The sequence below is a fragment of the Astyanax mexicanus genome, chromosome 20 (genome assembly GCF_023375975.1).
Source record: "Astyanax mexicanus isolate ESR-SI-001 chromosome 20, AstMex3_surface, whole genome shotgun sequence".
NCBI classification, from domain to species: domain Eukaryota; kingdom Metazoa; phylum Chordata; class Actinopteri; order Characiformes; family Acestrorhamphidae; genus Astyanax; species Astyanax mexicanus.
Genome location: NC_064427.1, coordinates 15,386,982 through 15,406,179, shown reverse-complemented (window position 1 = coordinate 15,406,179; position 19,198 = coordinate 15,386,982). Strand labels below are relative to the sequence as shown.

General features: G+C 36.9%; 1 protein-coding gene and 1 long non-coding RNA gene across 2 annotated transcripts in view; one reads left to right on the top strand and one right to left on the bottom strand.

Moving 5' to 3' along the window:
- The first annotated feature begins 731 nt into the window (after window positions 1-731).
- Window positions 732-19,198, top strand: part of slc27a4 (solute carrier family 27 member 4) — a 38,138-nt gene continuing 19,671 nt past the window's right edge. The window contains exons 1-3 of the mRNA XM_049468822.1: window positions 732-1,041; window positions 9,364-9,525; window positions 11,806-12,200. Coding sequence (XP_049324779.1) covers window positions 9,365-9,525; window positions 11,806-12,200 — 556 coding nt within the window. The 5' untranslated portion in view covers window positions 732-1,041; window position 9,364. The remainder of the gene's footprint in view (window positions 1,042-9,363; window positions 9,526-11,805; window positions 12,201-19,198) is intronic.
- LOC125784862 (uncharacterized) overlaps window positions 12,408-19,198 on the bottom strand; it is a 28,110-nt gene continuing 21,319 nt past the window's right edge. The window contains exon 2 of the long non-coding RNA XR_007427458.1: window positions 12,408-12,597. This is a non-coding gene — a long non-coding RNA (uncharacterized LOC125784862). The remainder of the gene's footprint in view (window positions 12,598-19,198) is intronic.

Below are 19,198 nucleotides of genomic sequence, written 5' to 3'. Positions count from 1 at the left end.
TAGCTTTATATAAAATATAAAATAGCATTAAATAATGTAGGCCTACGTCACAGAACTTTTTTTATGATCCCAAGCCGGCAGAACTCAAAGAAAGTGAAGGGAAAACTCGATCCGATCCGGCCCAAATTCGGGCAGAGAATCTAAACTCAGAAAGAGTAGAACATTGTAAATTTCATGTTGAAGACTATATTAAAACTAAACCTATGAAAAATGGAAAAAAGCAGAATTATTTAGTTTAAAAAAAAATAAACAAACCAGAATATGTTTCATACTTTATGATCTTTATGAACAATGGTGATAGATAGATAGATAGATAGATAGATAGATAGATAGATAGATAGATAGATAGATAGATAGATAGATAGATAGATAGATAGATAGATAGATAGATAGATAGATACTTTATTGATCCTAGCAGGAAATTGGAAATGGAAATTAATATATATACTAATTTATTTTATAAATTTATATTTTAATTTATATATTAATTTCCAGATTTTTTTTAAATAGTCAAACTTTTGACCGGTCCTGTATAATATATGTTAACAGCTGAATCATGACTCGGCTTCTGGCCTGCATCCTTTTCAAACTGCCCGCTTCAGTGAATCGACTCGGGCCGCATTTTCTTCACTATTCGCGGGAAGCCCCGCCTCCACCGCGAACACGTCAGCGTTTCTGGGCGCGTTCTCGCAGGCGATTGGCTGCGGCGCCTGACAGTCGAGGCGCTTATCGGCAGGCTGTAGGGAGGGGTAAGAAAATTATAAGGTCATATGAATTAGAGCGACGGGAAAATGGAGATAGTGGACGCGCGGTGACGGAGGAAGATCCGAGGAGGGATGAACTGAGAGGCGGAGAGCTGAATCAGCGGACCCGGGGTTCAGTAGCAGGGCGGCGGAGAGGTGCCGGCGGTGCGGGTGCGGGTAAACCGGGAAACGGGAGGAGGTTTCTCTGCTAAAGCCGATCAAGGTGGGATTGGGGCAGCAGGCACGCGCTATCTGCCTCCACACGCACGAGCCAGGGACTGCGGACACAGAGAGACAGGTACGTAGAGCTGGATCATCATCATCATCACTGCGGGGTTTACCTGTGTTTCCTCTCTGTGAACTGCTGCTGCTGCGGCTGTGTTTCTCTGTTTCCGGCATTGTGCTGAGCTGTGATGAATGAAGGCAGTGGATGCGTCTCCATACAGACACCAGCTACAGCACCACCATCATATCAGCTAGAGGAGATCTGCAGTCCAGATCCAGAAAGAGAACAATCCAGCCCAGGCTTTTGTGATGTTATTTATTTATTTATTTATTTAGTGCTTTCTGGATCTGGACCGCATTGCTAGCTATCGCTAAAAGACACTTATAAATGTCATATACCTTAATAATATTAGGCACTGTAGATAAAGCTATATAACTAGGGTAACTTGTAGCTAAGTGTCCTAGGTTAGGTAGCGTTTAATTAGCTATTGTATGTTTTTTTTTTCATGTTTTTGAACACAGCTGCAGCAAAGCAGTCCAGACAGCTAAATCAAACAAAATCCTAGACTTTTATATAACGTTATAAAAAATATAACGTTATAGATAACTTGCTCTAGTGTGTCATATATTTATGGTGTTTTGTATACAGAACCAGATCCATTTGAATCAAACTATTTTAATTTTTAGACTTGGATTATACATAAGCGAAACATTTGTGTGTGTGATGACTAACGTTACCTTCAAATGTGTCTTATTATTAGGCACACTTAATAGTTAGCTAGTGTGCTATTTGTGTGGTTTTGAACGCACCCCAGAGCCCTGGATGAACCAGGGTCATCCAGGCAGGGTCATCCAGGCATTTGAAACAAACTATTTATTTTAATTTCTTGACCAGATTTACCTAATAAACTAAAAAAACGAATAATAAAAAGTATATATAGCGTTATATATAGCTACTAACAATTGAGAGCTAGGTAACTAGCTAATATGCTATTTATGTGGTTTTGAACACACCTAAGAGATTCCTAGTCAGTTAATAAACTATTTAAATGTCTGAATTTGGATAACCCATTAAACTAATAATTAAAAGTGTATGTATCATTATAGATTAATACTATAAATTGTTTCTTATTAGGCACACTAAATGTCACGCTAGGCTAAATATCTTTTAATAGCTTAATAATCTTTTAATAGCTTTTAAAACAAACAGAATCTTGGGATTTTGGACCTGGATTATAAATCAAACTAATAACGGTATATATAACTACTAAAGATTGTGTCTTATTAGGCACACTAAATGTCACGCTAGGCTAACTATTTAGTGTACTATTATTTGTGTGGTTTTGAATGCACCCTAGAGCCACCCAGGCAGTTAAAACAAAAAAAGTCTGGGATTTTGGGCGTGAAATATACATTTAACTAAAATAGGTTACAAAAAATATAATGCTATAGATAACTACTAACAATTGTGTCTTATTAGGCACATTAAATGGCTGCCTTGCTGTAGTGTGCTATATGTGTGGTTTTGAACGCGCCCGAGCAGCTGCAGCAGAGCCGCCCAGGCAGATGATCCAAACTAAATCCTGGGGTGGATTTTTATTTTCTGGATCTGAAAACGAATAAAAACCCATTTTTCTACCTCTCTCTTTCTCTCTCTCTCTTTATCTCTCTGTCTCTCTCTATTAGCTATGCCCTAATAAATACAACATTTACAGCTGTCCACTATAATAATAATAATGTGGTGCTGGTATTAGCCACAGTAAATATCTATATCGCTGGTTATGTTATATATTGTGTGGTTTGGAACGCACCCGCACGCGTCTCTCCCTCGGCTGTCCTCCCTACAACCTTGCCCCTATACCTGATGATACCTGATGAGATGAGGGAAGATGAGTTCGCAGGTGTTCTGTCAAAATGTGCTACCTTGCCAAACCATGCATAGTGTATATGTATAAAAACTATGGAAAATTAACAATACCAAAAATAAAGCAGATTATTATAACATAGAAGAGGAGAAAAGAGTATTTGTATAGCCTATAATAAAAAATAATAATATCTCTGTATCTTAGGGTTAAGTAAAATCTATTTTCAAAAGGCCTATATTTCCATCTATCTAGCTATCTATCTAAGTGTAATTGCGGGGCAGTGCATAAATATCTATTTTAAAAAACGCGAGTAGGCCTGTCACGCTAATTTTTTTTTGTGGATGATAAATCGTTCTAGAAATTATTTCGATACGCAATATTTTTTTAATTTAAGACTATTCAATGCCACTGACATATAGATAACAGAATAGCATAAAAAGCAATTGTGCTCTTTTAATTTTAAAGACATCAAAATCTGAATTAATAATTTATTATAATTAGTGTTAGAATGATATACTTATTTCTTCAACTACTTTAGTCCACACTATGTGTATGTTGTGGAGTCACAGTTGAAGCATGACTGCCTAAAATACAGTTCAATGTTATATATATACAAATAACACAATAGACGATATCACGATTATCAAAATTATTGAGATCAATTTAATGTTTTGTACAATAAGTCGATATTTCAATTATTTTGACAGGCCTAAACTTGAGGAGACGAAACTCAGAGAATCAGAGACTAGTTTCTAAACACTAAAATATTATTTTCAAGTAAATTTAAGAGGTTTTTTTCTTTTTGTCTTTTTGTCTGAATACAGGGACACAGTGTAATAAAAATTACGTTTCTCCGAAAAGACAGTAAATACAATAAATATACAGCAGACGAGACAGTTCAACAGACAGGACAAAGCAGTACTCTGTATATACTGTGTAATAAAGTGTATAGTGAGGATAAGATGCAGAGATATGAAACATACTGTAACATATATAATCACAGCAGCTACTGAGAGTAGCTGCCTTCTCATTTCTGAGAGGTTGTGTTTGTGTTAATAATAATAATGACTTCATATAAGATGTGCTAAACTGTACGTAATAAATCAGCCATAATATTAAAACCACCTTCTCATTTCTGGACTGTTTCAGCTCCATTGAACACTGAAGAACTGCTGTGTCGTTACAGACGTAGTCTCCTACTTTATAATACTGTGTACTTTATTATTCTCATTTTTATTTTCACCCTATTCTTTAATATGTAGAACTATTAGGCTATTAGGTTATTCTTATTCTCTGCACTGCAGTCACTGACTGTATTGATATTGATATATCAAGGTGGTTTATGAGGTGTTAGTGTTTGTTGCACTTATAAGAGTGGATCAGGCACTGCAGCAGTGCTGCTGGAGGTTTTAAACACCTCAGTGTCGCTGCTGCACTGAGAAAAATCCATCAACGCCAGTGTCCTTTGGACAACATGTAAATAGTGTTTAAATTAGGGGTGGGCGATATGGCCCGGAAATAATATACACCATGATATATATATATCATCGTCAACAATACTCTGGATGATTTGACCCTGAATGAACACAAAATTAAAAAAAGATATATTTCAAGAATACACTACTGCAAATTAATGGAAATTAATAGGATATGATATAATATGGCACACCCCTAACTAAGATATTAAAAAATACAAAACATTTTTTAAAATCAGATTTGTAACAGAAGTCAATGATCCAGAATTATTAGTAATGATACTTATAATAAGAGTGCTCTACAAATATCTCCATATATCCAGGATTAAAGTAAAATAAATGATACTGTACAGATATAACTGTCTCTAGTAGATATATAATGGGAAATGAGAACAGTGGGATTTTTTTTCTTTTGATAAAGACAGTAAAAAAGTAGAACCCTGATGTGATAATTAGGGGTGGGTGATGTGATAAAATATTTCATGATATAATATCTTATATATATATATTTTTTTCAACAAATATTTAAACAGTTCAGCCTAATATTATTATAGTTTTGAGAGTATATACAGTAGCACAGATAAAATAGAGTAGAAAATGTACTGTGGGAATGTGACAGTGTATTTGCATAGTATCCTTTTCTCTGAACTTTTCGGTCCTGACAGGGTTTTTGTATCATTATTGTTTTCTTTTCATAAAAGAAGATCAAAGAGAACAGTGTTTTGATTATCAAAGCAAAAACAAAAATGTATAAATTGTATTTATAATAGGATTGAAAAAAATGACAGCAAAATTCAGTGATTCAACATTCTTTTTTTTTATATTATTTAAAAATAAAGCGTCAGACTAGACAATCCAGTGACCAATCATTGGATCCAATCCATATTTTCCTAAATTTAAGGAATACAGTGGAATAACGTAAAACAGTGCAATATATCCAGCCATATCTTATCGTACACAATAATATCACCAACATTTTTGAATATGGTGAACGATACTAATATTATACCCTGAAATATGTTGCCATATCACCCACCCCTAATTATTTATCACATCAGGGTTCTACTTTTTTACTGTTTTTATCAGAAGAAAAAAAATCACACTGTTCTCATTTCCCAATATATATCTACTAGAGACAGATCATCTGTCCAGTATCATTTATTTTGGATATATGGAGATATTTGGAGTGTGTTATTGTTATTAGTATCATGATATTCTGGATCATTGACTTCTGTTACAAATCTGATAAAATATTTGTATTTTTTTATATCTCAGTTAGGGGTCGTATCGTATTGTATGCAATAATAAAATGTAATCCCTAATTTGTTGCAGTAGTGTATTCTTGAAATATATATATATATATTTAATTCAGTGTTTTGTCATATCACCAAGAGTATCGTTATCAAGAAAATATCATGAAATATTGTGATAATTATTTTAGGGCCATATCGTCCACGCCTAGTGGCTAATGATTCTGCTCGATCTGATTATAACATTCCAGCTAAAAGCCAGGAGGTAACATGGACATGAGGGGGACACTGAAACACTTAAAAACTGGCATCTATCCACAAACCTGAGAGATTAAAGCCTGCAAGTGGCAGCTGACAGCAGCAGCCTCTCAGTTCACCATTATTCCTTATGTTCATGATGTTCTAATTAAGCTTTATTTAAATACAACATCAAAGCATTAGCATGTGATTTTTTTTCTTCTCCAAACTTAAGTAGATTTAAGTAATGCTGTGTGTTTTTTAAACATAATTTTTAAAACAATTGAAGAATATGGTAAATGTACTTCTTTTTATCTATATATTTTTATCAACACAAAGTTTAATTTAAAGAATATTGCTTACATAGAAAGAGCAAGTATATTTAATTTTATGTATTTTCATAAAGTATATTAAGTAGAAAATGTACTTTTAGTATTCTTTACCTAATTTTAATGCTCCTAAGTATACTTCCTTTTTACACAAGGGTAGGTCCACTTAATGTGCATCCATTATTGAAAGTAAATATAGAATTTCCTATTTTTTTTCTTTTTTCATTTATATATTTTATTAATCTACATTTAAAATCTGTATTTCTTTTATTATTTTTTTTTTCTAATTTCTCATTTAATGTTTTTAATACCTTTTAAACTGGAAATGTTCTGCGACACTGTAAATGAGGGTTACCCTTAATATATAATTCAGAGTGGAAATAAAGGTCGATTAAAAGGGAAATATTAATGACCAAATGTTATACTAAAAAATAAGTTAGTTTTTCAGTTTAGAGTGGTGTTTTAAATGTCTCTGTTTTCACTAGTTTTGATTAAAAGAAGCGCTTGGTCTGTGCGTCTGTTTATGATAAAGTGGACGGGCAGGATGTCCAGACTGACGACTATATAAACATTTTTATCCTGTATCTGAACTGAACTGACTGCAGGTCTGAGAGAAAACCGATTAATAAATAACACAGAAAATACAGAAACCTTTAACCCTAATAGATAAAACTAAAACTAACAGATAGTTATAAAAGTAAGAGTGGGCAATATGATGATATGTTATCATCATTATTATCACTATTATCACCATCACGATAACATGTTCCAACACTGATCAAAAGTCAACACAAGTCTTTGATTGGCTGAACAGTGTGTGTTAGATTTGGGTATAAATAATGAATGAATGCATTACGTTTTACACATTTTTGACACAGGTGTGCAAATTATTGTTTACTCCCTGTAGGTTTAGAAGTATTGGACTCTCTGGAGCAGATTAATAATTATAAACCTATTGACACCATGTCTAATGACAGTATTATCAATATATTTTATACGAGATGTAAGATATGTAAGAGACAATATTGTTTATATGAATATAGACAATTTTGCATTCCAGTCAGGGGTACATAATTAGGGGTATTATAATATACTCAGCTTACTGCATAAGTCTATAGTATTTTATAGCCGTGTTCTATAGGTTATAGGGGATGTCTTTCTTCACGCTGTTAATGTTTGATTGGAATATGGTGGCCTTGAAGCCTCTGCAATCTTATCCACTGTAAGGAGGATCTGTTCCTGAGCTGATCTTTAATTTATGAGAGCGAGGAGATCGCCGTGCTCCTTCTCCTGATGAGTTTATAACTCAGGTCAAAGTTCACAGGTCGGAGTCCCCTCACCTGATCCTGTCTTCTTTATGATAAGATTTTTATTTTATTTTATCTGTGGTCTGTTGTCTGTTGTTTTTCTCTTGGTTTATTATAAAGAGCATCAGTGAACAGCCCTTTTTATTCACACTGTCAGACATTACTTTATTAACATCATCCCTCTGTTTCTACTCTCTCTCTGCCTATATTTCTGCTTCCTTTTACCATATAAAAGCACTTTATTAACCTCCTTTCAGCCTGGTCTTTAATATTTATCACCCCACAGTTAGGGCTGTAACGATTAGTCGATATAATTGACAATGTTGATTATTTTAATTCGTCGACTACAAATTCCATTATCGACTAATCGTTAATTTGTTACAGTACTGCATTAAACAAACTGCTGGGGACAAAAACACAATGGGAGATGGGTAAATAATAATAACAATAATGACAATAAACTTTATTTATATAGCACCTTTCTCACACACACACACACACATGCAGCTTAAAGTGCTTTACATAAAAAGAGAGTAATAAATAGCACACAAGCATGCAAGACATTACAAAAAGTCAAATAAAATAAACATTAATAATGTAATGTAATACTCAAAAACAAATTATTTAAGAATAAAAATAAAATCAAAACCAGACAGATATAAATAAGATCTAATTAAACGTTAAAAAATTAAAATAAGATAATAATAGGATAAAAAATATAAAAATTTGCGTTTTATACAGGGGATCTGGAGGAGTTTATCAGCTGATGATTTAAAGACACGATTCTTAGTCTGTGTCTCCAAAAATATTTACTCACTAAATATCAGTACTTTTTGTATTTAAACAATCTTAAGACATTTCAATGCTTTTTAAATCTCATGTTCAGCTGTTTTGATCATTTTTAGAGATGGAGAACATGGCAGAAACAGTCGTTGACTAATTGAATAATCAAAAAAAAAAATCATCAGATTAGTTGACTTCCAAAATAATCATTAGTTGCAGCTCTACCCACAGTATGGACCAACACAGAACTGCTATTATTATTATTAATATTATTATTATTTGGGTGTTGGGTGTTTTTATTTTTTTCAGCACTGCAGTGATTAGCACTGATTAGCTTGGTGTATGCCTACCTTTACATTACAAGCCACGTTGCTCAAATCTGATTTTTTGCTCAGATCAGATCTTGTCGGTTCACATTTACTGTAAAAGTAAGTGATCTGTGTCTGTGTGTGATGTGAAAAAATCTGTTTCTGAAACTCCTCACATGCTGCACATTGATACCTGTATAAACGTCTCTTTCTTCACCAACAACAAAAACCCTCATATTAGAGAGACGAGAGACTTGTTCCTTTATAAAGGAAAATGAATGAGTTAGCAGCTCAAAGAAAACAATTCCATATTCATGAAGTTTTAAGAGTTTAGAAATCAATATTTGATGAAATAACCCTGGTGTTTAATCAGTTTTTTCCTGCATCTTGGCATCATGTTCTCCACCAGTCTTGCACACTGCTTTTGGATAACTTTATGTCTTCACTCCTGGTGCAAAAAATCATTCAAGCAAGTTCAGTTTGGTGGTTTGATGGCTTGTGATCATCCATCGTCCTCTTGATTATATTCCAGCGGTTTTCAATTTGGTAAAAATTAAGAAAAGCATAATTTGTACGTGTATATCACCTTCTAGCTAAAAATATTGAGATATTAGCTTTGACCCATATCGCTTAGCCCTATGCTCCATCTTGTAGATAAAGGAAAGTCAGAGACAGAAGATCTGAATCTGTTGCTGCACAGTTTACAGTCTTCATCATCCTGTAGTCCTTTATCACTACAGAGTACAGGACTCTGCTGACTCTGTTGTGGACTCTTGATGTTTCTCTGGATGCAGTTTGCTGTTCTTCTCCTGACTGTATTTGTGTGTGTGTTTCTCTGCAGGATGTTGCGGCTGGCGTGTTCCACAGCGCTCCTCTTCGTCTTCAGGCTCCTTCTCGGTTTGCCGTGGCTTCAGGTTGTCGCTGCCTGTCTCATATTCTTCTTCGGCACTGGAGGATGGACGTCCTTCCGGGTGTTTGTGAAAACCATCGGCCGGGATTTACAGTAAGTGTGTGTGAGTGTGTGCAGTACAGCCGTGACAACGTGGTCACTAGAGGTGGGCGATATGGAACTCTTTAATCAGTTTGTCGCAATAAATTTGGTTCTCCAGTTCAGTTAAATATTGTCCTTCACTCTGTAAATAGGGCTATAGTTACTCCTACTGCAAGGAGCAGCAGCTGCAGAAGCTTCTGGAATTCTGTTCTTATGTTTCTCCAGGCAGGACAGCTTGAGACTCCACCGAGCTGTATTAGCTTGTTATGCTAACTGACTAGTGTTAGCTAGTGAGCTCTGCTACTGTGCTTTTTTTGGCTGTGCTGTTCTTAACAGCGCTCTGCAGCGCCTCTAGTGATATGGTGGTATACTGTATGAACCGTATACCACACAGCACTAGCGCACCCCTGTTATTGGGTGTGAAACAATTGACTATATACAGTATTACCTGGAAAGCCTGTCTTCAAGCAGTTTACACTGTATGGTCTCTGGGTCTTCATCCCCCTGCTGTTAGAAGTTTCTCTGATAACTGAGGTTCTCAGAATCCAGTTTTACAGCCTGTTCCGGTTCTGCAGGATCTGGTTCTGGATGTTTGAGTGGTGACGGTGTGGTAGATTATCTCAGCAGAACTGAGTTAGATCTGCAGCAGGTCGGACCTGTTTTCTCTCTAATCAGAGTCTAACCGGATTCTACAGTAGAGTTATATGTGATTTGTGTTGCATTTGCATATTGTTAAGTCTTGTTATCGTTTATGTTATCTCAGGTATGTTAGAGAATCTCGGGTATGTAAACACAGGCATGTTTATATAGTGGTAGTATAATAATAGATGGATCATTTGATTTGTTGTAGATTTTCTCAATAAACTAAATCAGAGCTGGTTTTATTTTTGATTAAGTTTGATTAGATCTCTATGGGAATAGAGCTACAGATATGAACTTTAAATAGCTGTTAAAGTCACTATTCTGGGTCAGAGGTCACTTTGGTTTGGTTCACCATCTTGTGGCAGTGCGTTCACACCACTTCCCCATCAGCTCCGACTCAGCGGTCAAATAAAACATGATGTGCAACTCAGTCTGCTCTCTACTACACGCTCACTGTGTGTGAATCACCAACATTTCTGAATATTGTATCGCAAAAATACCTTAAAATATTGTACTTCTTTTTACAGTTTGTAGTAAAAATAATAATTCACACTGTTATCACTTTCCATTAAATAATATTTATTAAAGACAGATTATATCTGTTCAGCATCATTTATTTCTTATACAACCTGGTGAAAATCTCAATTAGTAGTGTACCATGACATATCATAAGCATGGCATATCGCTACACTAAATTTAATATCAATTTTGTTGCAGTAGTTATTCTTGAAATCATTTAACTTTAATTCAATGTTTTGTCATATTGCAAAGAATATTGATAACGGCAAAATTCCTTGAAATATCATGATTGTAGGTCCATATTGCCCACCTTTGTTAAAAAAAAATAAATAAATCAGAATGTCTCTGAATTTATGCCTGGTCGACTTCTTCTTTTATTTCAGATTAATTCATAATTAATAAATTTAAAGGATAAGACTGTCTGACAAGTACTGTAATGCTACAGGTGCTAATTCCAGGTGTGAACAGGACCTTACTGTTTTAGGAAATGTCTGTTTTATTGTTCAATTTTAATAACAAGTCTGCAATGAATATTATTTATTGTATCATATCAAGATTTAGTTTTGCAATACTGTATCTAGTCAATTTGTATTTATTAGTTTACGTGTAAATATTGATTTCAGGCAGTGGTTCATTTAGTGTAGTGTTTAATCTCTGACAACTATATGGCAGTGTGTTATTAGAAAGTAAATTTTCTTTTACTCAGAATTGATGAATAATAAGATTAAAGGGTTAAAGAGCAGGTTCTTCCCCACTGCCATCAGACTCCTCAGCCCACCTCAAAAATAATCCTGAACTTCACTATATACGTGTTTACATGTCACTGTAATTTCTCACTGTTGTCATATGTAATTGCTGTAGATAATCACGTTCTTACTTGTGTATGATGTACTATTATTTATATATTTAGTTAGTTTATTATTTCTTGTTTATTGTATTTTTCTGCTTTTCTTTGTGTTTATTTAGAAATTTCATTATAGAAGTAAACTTGTTTCCTTACTGTGCAGATAACAAACTCTTTAAATCTTTGAATCTTAAATCTATATTATTGCAATATAATCACAATTTATTGTATCCCAAGCCCTGTATTGTATTGCCTGTAATCTGATTGGTTGTTTGTGTTTTTCACAGTGCTGCTGGTGTTCTACTAAAGGTAAAGCTCAATGTAAAGCGTCACTTACGCCAGCGCAACACCATACCCAGGATCTTCGCGGAGACTGTGCAGAAATATGGTGATAAAACGGCTCTGATCTTCGAGGGGACGGGGGAGAAATGGAGCTTCCGGGAGCTGGACGACTATTCCAACCGCGTGGCCAACCTGCTGTACCAGCGCGGCTTCAGGGAGGGGGACGTGGTGGCGCTGTTCATGGAGAACCGCTCGCAGTACGTGGGGCTGTGGCTGGGCATGGCTAAAATCGGCGTGGAGGCGGCCCTCATCAACTTCAACCTGCGGCTGGAAGCCCTGGTGCACTGCGTCAACATCTCCGGCTCCAAGGCCGTGATCTTCGGCAGTGAGCTGACTGATGGTGAGAGTTCAGTAACTGTACGTTATAAAGCAAGGGGATGGGAGGAGTGCATGCATTAATTTCGGTTACCATACTTTTTGCACTATAAGCCGCACTTAAAATCCTTTAATTTTCCCAAACATCATCAGAGCTCCTTTAAATCCGGTGCTCCTTATGTATGAATTCTACCAGTCAGGTATTAAGGAGCAGTAAACTCACTCTGCTGAATCAAATCAAATCAAATTTATTTGTATAGCGCTTTTTACAACAGGTGTTGGCACAAAGCAGCTTTACAGAAACATGATTACAGGACAAAGAATCAGGCAAAACATTAAACATAGAATATACATAATACAGAACCCCAGTGAGCGCGGAGGCAAGGAAAAACTCCCTCAGAGCTGCAGGAGGAGGAAGAAACCTTGGCTCACATTAAAGGGGGGACCATCCTACCACTGGTCAAATGGCTTTTAAATTAATTTTAAAAAGTCTTTCATACAGCCACATAGGTTTTATATATTCAGGTGTATAGCAGCTCCACTAATGGCTTATAGAGTAAGATGGACGATGAGCAGCTGATCTGTGGTGGGTGATGGAGAAGCGCTGACTTCAGAAACTTCCAGTCTGGCCAGACAGAGGACATGAGAGCCTGAGGGTCCAACATCCCTCGGTATCGGGTCAGACAGGTGGGCAGTCAGTAACTCAGAGGAAGGCAGAGAGATGGAATTAGTTTTGACTGGATTTATGTAAAACAGAGAATATAAAACATTATCAGAGTGTGGCAAATGACTCCGGCAGATCTAAATAAAACAGCCTAACTAAAGGCAGAGAGCCAGAAGGTAACATAGACATGGAGGCTCCCTGAAACACTGGCATCCACCCACTCCACCGTCCACAAACCCAAGTGACCGTGTGCCGTGGGAGAACAACAGCACCAGCATCTCAGTTTACCACAATTTCCTCTGTCCATGAACCCCTGAATCTGCAGCCTTATCTAAGGGGAAAAACATTAATTACCAAAAGCTAAACTAAACAAGTAAGTTTTCAGTCTAGACTTAAAGATTGAGACTGTATCTGAGTCCCGAACATATTCGGGGAGATTATTCCAGAGTTGAGGCGCTTTATAAGAGAAAGCTCTTCCTCCTGCAGAGCTCCTCTGAATTTTAGGAACTACTAATAAACCAGCACCCTGAGATCTAAGTAATCGCGGTGGTTCATAACAGGAGATGAGGTCTTGCAAATACTCAGGAGCGAGCCCGTGTAGGGCTTTATACGTTAACAGGAGAATTTTATAGTCTATGCGGAATTTGACTGGAAGCCAGTGCAGTGCTGATAGTACTGGACTAATATGGTCAAATTTTCTCGTTTTAGTAAGGACCCTGGCTGCAGTATTTTGAACTTGCTGAAGTTTATTTAAGTTACTGCCGGAACATCCAGACAGTAGCGCATTACAATAATCTAGCCTTGAGGTAATAAAGGCATGTACTAATTTTTCTGCGTCATGCAGTGATAGGGCATTTCTTAGCTTGGCGATGTTACGTAGGTGTAGAAAAGCTGTTCTAGTAACATTAGATATGTGTTTATCGAATGCTAGATCTGAATCTATGATAACTCCAAGGTTTTTAGCTGCTGAACCCGGGGTGGCTGAGAAGTCAGCCAGATTTAGCATTAAATCTGATAATTTATTTCTAGCAGCTTTGGGGCCTAATAGGAGAACTTCTGTTTTATCACTATTTAATAGGAGGAAGTTGTGCGACATCCATGATTTTACATCTTCTACACAATCCTCGATTTTCTTTAATCTCACTCTGTCATCAGGTTTGGCTGATATGAAGAGCTGCGTGTCATCCGCATAACAATGAAAATTCACATCATGTTTTCTAATAACTTTGCCCAGTGGGAGCATATATAATGTAAATAATAATGGTCCTAATATAGAGCCTTGTGGAATTCCATATCTTACCTTGGTATAACTGGAAGACATATCATTTAACCTCACAAACTGATAGCGATCGGTTAAGTACGATTTAAACCATGCTAAGGCAGTTCCGGTTACACCGACCATGTTCTCTAGTCTTTCTAAAAGGATAGTATGATCTATTGTATCAAAGGCTGCGCTCAGATCCAGAAGTACCAGTAGGGAAACACAGCCTTGGTCGGCGGCTATAAGTAGATCGTTTGTTATTCTAACTAAAGCTGTCTCAGTGCTATAATTGGGGCCTAAATCCAGATTGAAATTTTTCATAGATCTGGTTTCTTTGCAGGTAAGAGCAAAGTTGTTGGGCTACAGCTTTTTCTAAAATCTTAGAAATAAAGGGTAAGTTTGAAATAGGTCTATAGTTAGACAGTACACTAGGATCAAGATTTGGTTTCTTGATCAGAGGTTTAATTACAGCTGTTTTAAAGGCTTTGGGTACATGGCCCAGGGTGAGCGATGAGTTTACTATCATTAACAGAGGTTTAATTATATCTGGCAGTACCTGTTTTAGTAATTTTGTGGGAACAGCATCAAGTGTGCAGGTTGTGCTGTTTGAAGAGGAGATAATTTTCTCTAGTTCTAGCTGTGGAAGTGGGTTAAAGACTTCCAACCTAACTTCAGTAACAGGGTTTTGTTCTAGATCAGCCACACCAGATGACAGAGAGGATTTATTTTATTATATCCTGTTTTTAATTTTACTATCGAAGAAGTCGATAAAATCGTTGCTGGTGTGAATGGCTGGAATCTGAGGTTCAGTACCTGCCTGGTTTTTAGTTAATTTGGAAATAACACTAAAAAGAGCTCTAGGATTATTTTTATTAATCTCGATTTGTGAGGCCAGATACGCTGAGCGGGTTTTATTAAGTTCTTTTCTATATTTAACAAGACTGTCTTTCCACGCAGAGTGAAACACTTCCAGTTTAGTTGATCGATATTTACGCTCTAAATTTCGTACTAACTGCTTTAAGGTACGAGTTTGATCATTGTACCACGGTGCGAGCTTTTTCTGTCTCTTTATTTTGTGTTTAAGGGGTGCTACAACATCTAAGGTAGAGCGAAAGGTATTTTCTAAACCTTCGGTTCGTTTGTCTAGTTCTACTGGGTCTATAGGAGAATATATTAGAGTTGATAAGTCTGGAAGCTTATCTGTAAATTGTTGGGCTGTAAAAGGCGTAATTGAACGTTTTACAGAGTAGCTAGGGGATGTACGTATATTATGACTAAGATGTAATTTAAATGAAATAAGGTAATGATCTGAAATTGCGGAGGTTTGAGAACGAATATTCGGGTTATCTATGCTCACACCCAGGGTCAAAACTAAATCCAGAGTATGATTACAGTAATGAGTAGGTCCTGTTATATTTTGAATAATACCAACTGAGTCTGAAATTGATGTGAATGCCTTTTTTAATGGATCATCCAATTTTTCGAAATGAATGTTGAAGTCTCCAACTATAATCACTTTATCATTACTTACTGCTAAGTCTGTGACAAAATCACTAAATTCTTTTAAGAATTCTAAATAGGGCCCTGGTGGTCTGTAGATGTTAATAAAAGAAAATGCATTCTTTTTTGTAACTGGATTAATTATACTGGTGTAAAGAAGCTCAAAAGAAGTAAAATTTTCATAGTGTTTCTGATTGCTAACTAAGCTACTTTGGAAAAGTATGCAGACCCCACCTCCTCTACCGGACAATCTCGGATTGTGTATATAATTATAGCCTGCAGGGGTGGCTTCATTTAATGCTACATATTCATTTGGCCTAATCCAGGTTTCTGTCAGACACAGAACATCGAATTTCTGATCAGTTATGATTTCATTCACTAGAACTGCTTTTGAATTTAGAGATCTAATATTAAGTAAACCAATCTTTAGGCTTGAAATGTTAGTACTACAGTCTGGATATGATTGTTTAATATAAGTTAAGTTATTTAGATTTACTGTTTTAGTTTTTTGATGTTTTTGTTTGACTCGGGGGACAGACACAGTCTGAATACATTGGTATATAGGTAACGTCTCTTTGCAGCTCGCAGACGGTCGGTTAAGCCTCTCTGTCTGCGGCCTGGTCCCGGCTCTGGATTGTCAGCAGCTTCTAATACTACTCTGCCGACTAGCTAAAAGACTATGAGCTATGCTGCATGAAAGTAAGGCAGCACCCTCCCGCGTGGGGTGGACACCATCCCTACCTAAAAGACCAGGCTTGCCCTCAAAGTGTAGCCAGTTATCTATAAAGCCCACATGATTTTCTGCACACCACTTGGACATCCAGCGGTTCAGCGAAGAAAGCCTGCTGTAAGCTTCATCACCACGCCTCATTGGGATGGGGCCAGAGCAGATTACCTCCTCGGACAGCGCCTGGGCCTGTTTAATCACCTCTTTAATATTAGCCTTAGTTACTTCAGACTGCCGCAGACGAATATCATTGGCCCCTACATGAATTACTACCCTCGAATATCTCCTATTCCCTAACCTGAGGTTGCCACTAATGTCCGGTGCTCTGGCTCCCGGTAAACAAGTAACTGTTGCTGCTGGTGCCCCTAAAGGAGTAGCTAATTTCACGTGTCGGACGATAGAGTCTCCTATCACCAGAGTACCTTTAACAGGCTCCTCAGTTGGTGCTTCACTGAGCGGGGCAAACCTGTTTGACACGTGAACTGGGGGAGCGTGGTGTTCAGGTGGGCTGGCTGTGGCCTTTGCGGTAGCATTAGCCTTAGCCTTTCGACTATGCTGCCGAGACGTTACCCATTCGCCCCGCTGTGAGGGCTCTAAGGCCGGAGTCGAGGGGGTACTAACTCTCCCTGAGACACCCGGGGCTGCTAACAGTGAATCCTGCTGTCTATCCCTTATTAAACCCCGGACGTGCAGCTCTAACTTATTCACCTTATCCACCAAGGTGCTAGCTATCTCACACTTAGTACAAATACTGAAGTGCGGAGTTATACAGAAGTTTCAGTTTAGTTCTCCAGCAGTATTAGCATTACCCACTAAGTGCTAGCTCTTAGCCTGCTGCTAACCCCAGCGAGTACTGCTGGAGCAGCAATAGCATTACCCACTTACCGTGCTAGCGCTGTCACTGTTCAGAGGTGAGTATATCGGACTGTAGTCCGCGTGTTTACCATGTTAAAATAAGCTACGTGAGACAAACCGCTAGCTAATATCACTCTGGATTACTGAAACACTCAGGGTTCCTCAGTGTAGCGTCGTCGTGCAGCAGCTAAGTAGTTCTAATGCATGGTAACATCAACCAGGAATTGCATTAAATTATATAATTTAATTTTTTTGAGGCAATTAATGTAGTTAGATTTTAATGGTGTATTTTAATTTTATATGAATCCCACTTTATTGACACATGATTCCATTTACCTTTTTTTTAACTAGTATTTAAACATAATTGTAACATTAAACAATGTGATTAAAATTTATATTAGATTACAATCAGAAATTCTCAAATTGCAATCAAAATATCAGTGTCAATTAAATTAAATTAAATTATTAAGTATCAGCTGATATTATTAGGCAACAAATATATACATTCAATCAAGGTTTTTTTTAGTGGATAAAAGGTAAGATTACACCAAACTGCAGTAGTGTCCTAAACTGGCTTCTGATATGCTCAGTACGACTCCACTGATTGAGAAAGTCTTATGAATGGAGAAAAGGGTGGAGACAGAAGGGAATGTAGCTGGTGGAGCAGTTCTTACAGGACGTAATCCTGCGTTACTACAGCGTCTCACAGTCAAGGGGCGGGGCCTGCTGCTGTGTAAATGATTGAATAATTAACAGGCTGGTGAAAGGGATGGGAAGTGGAACTGGGCCAAAGGTCAGTGTATGTACGAGTGCAGTAATTTATTCATCAGAACAGGTTTTTAAAGGATTTTTCTGTTGAAATCTGACGGTGATTTGAGTTGTGGTCAGTGTAGATAAATGTTCATGATGGTGAAAGTCCAGCAGCAGTAGTGCAGTGTGGTGAACAGTGAGAGAGGATGTGTGATCAGCTGGCTGTGCTGTAAGTAATTGGACGCAGGGCAGAGAAAGGAAGGCAGGATTGAGTCAGCAGATTCTGTTATAGATTCAGCAGAGACGGACGATTTTATTGGTCGGTCTGTTCGTATTACAGGGATGTTCAGACTCTGCTGGATCTGTTACTATTTCTCTCCTCCTCTCTCTCTCTCTCTTTATTTCAGTCTCTCCATCTTTACCCTGAGATACAGATTGATTAGGTTAAGATTTCGTTTATTACAGTATATAATGTGTGTGTGTTAATGTGTGTGTGTGTGTGTATGTGTATATATATATATATATATATATATATATATATATATATATATATATATATATATATATATATATATATATATATATATATATATATATATATACACAGTGAGTCCAAGAAGTATTTGATCCCTTGCTGATTTTCTTCGTTGGCCCACTAATAAAGACATGATCATTCTATACTTTTAATGGTAGATGTATTCTTACATGGAGAGACAGAATATTAAAAAGAAAATCCAGAAAATAAATCTAAGGAATATATATTAATTGATTTGTATTTCATGGAGTGAAATAAGTATTTGATCCCTTAGTATTCATTAGCAGTTCTGGCTTTTACAGACCAGTTAGACACTCCCAATCAACTTGTTACCTGACCTGAAGCCACCTGTTCTCACTAATCACTTGTGTGAAAAACACCTGTCCACAGAATCAGACAGATCACACAGATTTCAAGTCTCCAACATGGGTAAAACCAAAGAGCTGTCACAGGACCTCAGAGTCAGAATTGTTGACCTTCACAAAGCTGGAATGGGCTACAAAAAGATTAGTAAGGTGTTGGATGTGAAAGTAACAACTATTGGTGCAATTATCAGAAAGTTTAAAGAGTATAACATGACAATCAACAGACCTCGGCCCGGTGCTCCAAAGAAGATTTCGCATCGTGGGGTGGCAATGATGCTGAGAACGGTCAGAAATCGTCCTGCAACCACTCGGCAGGAGTTAGCAAATGACCTGAAGGCAGCTGGGACCATAGTCTGCAAGGAAACA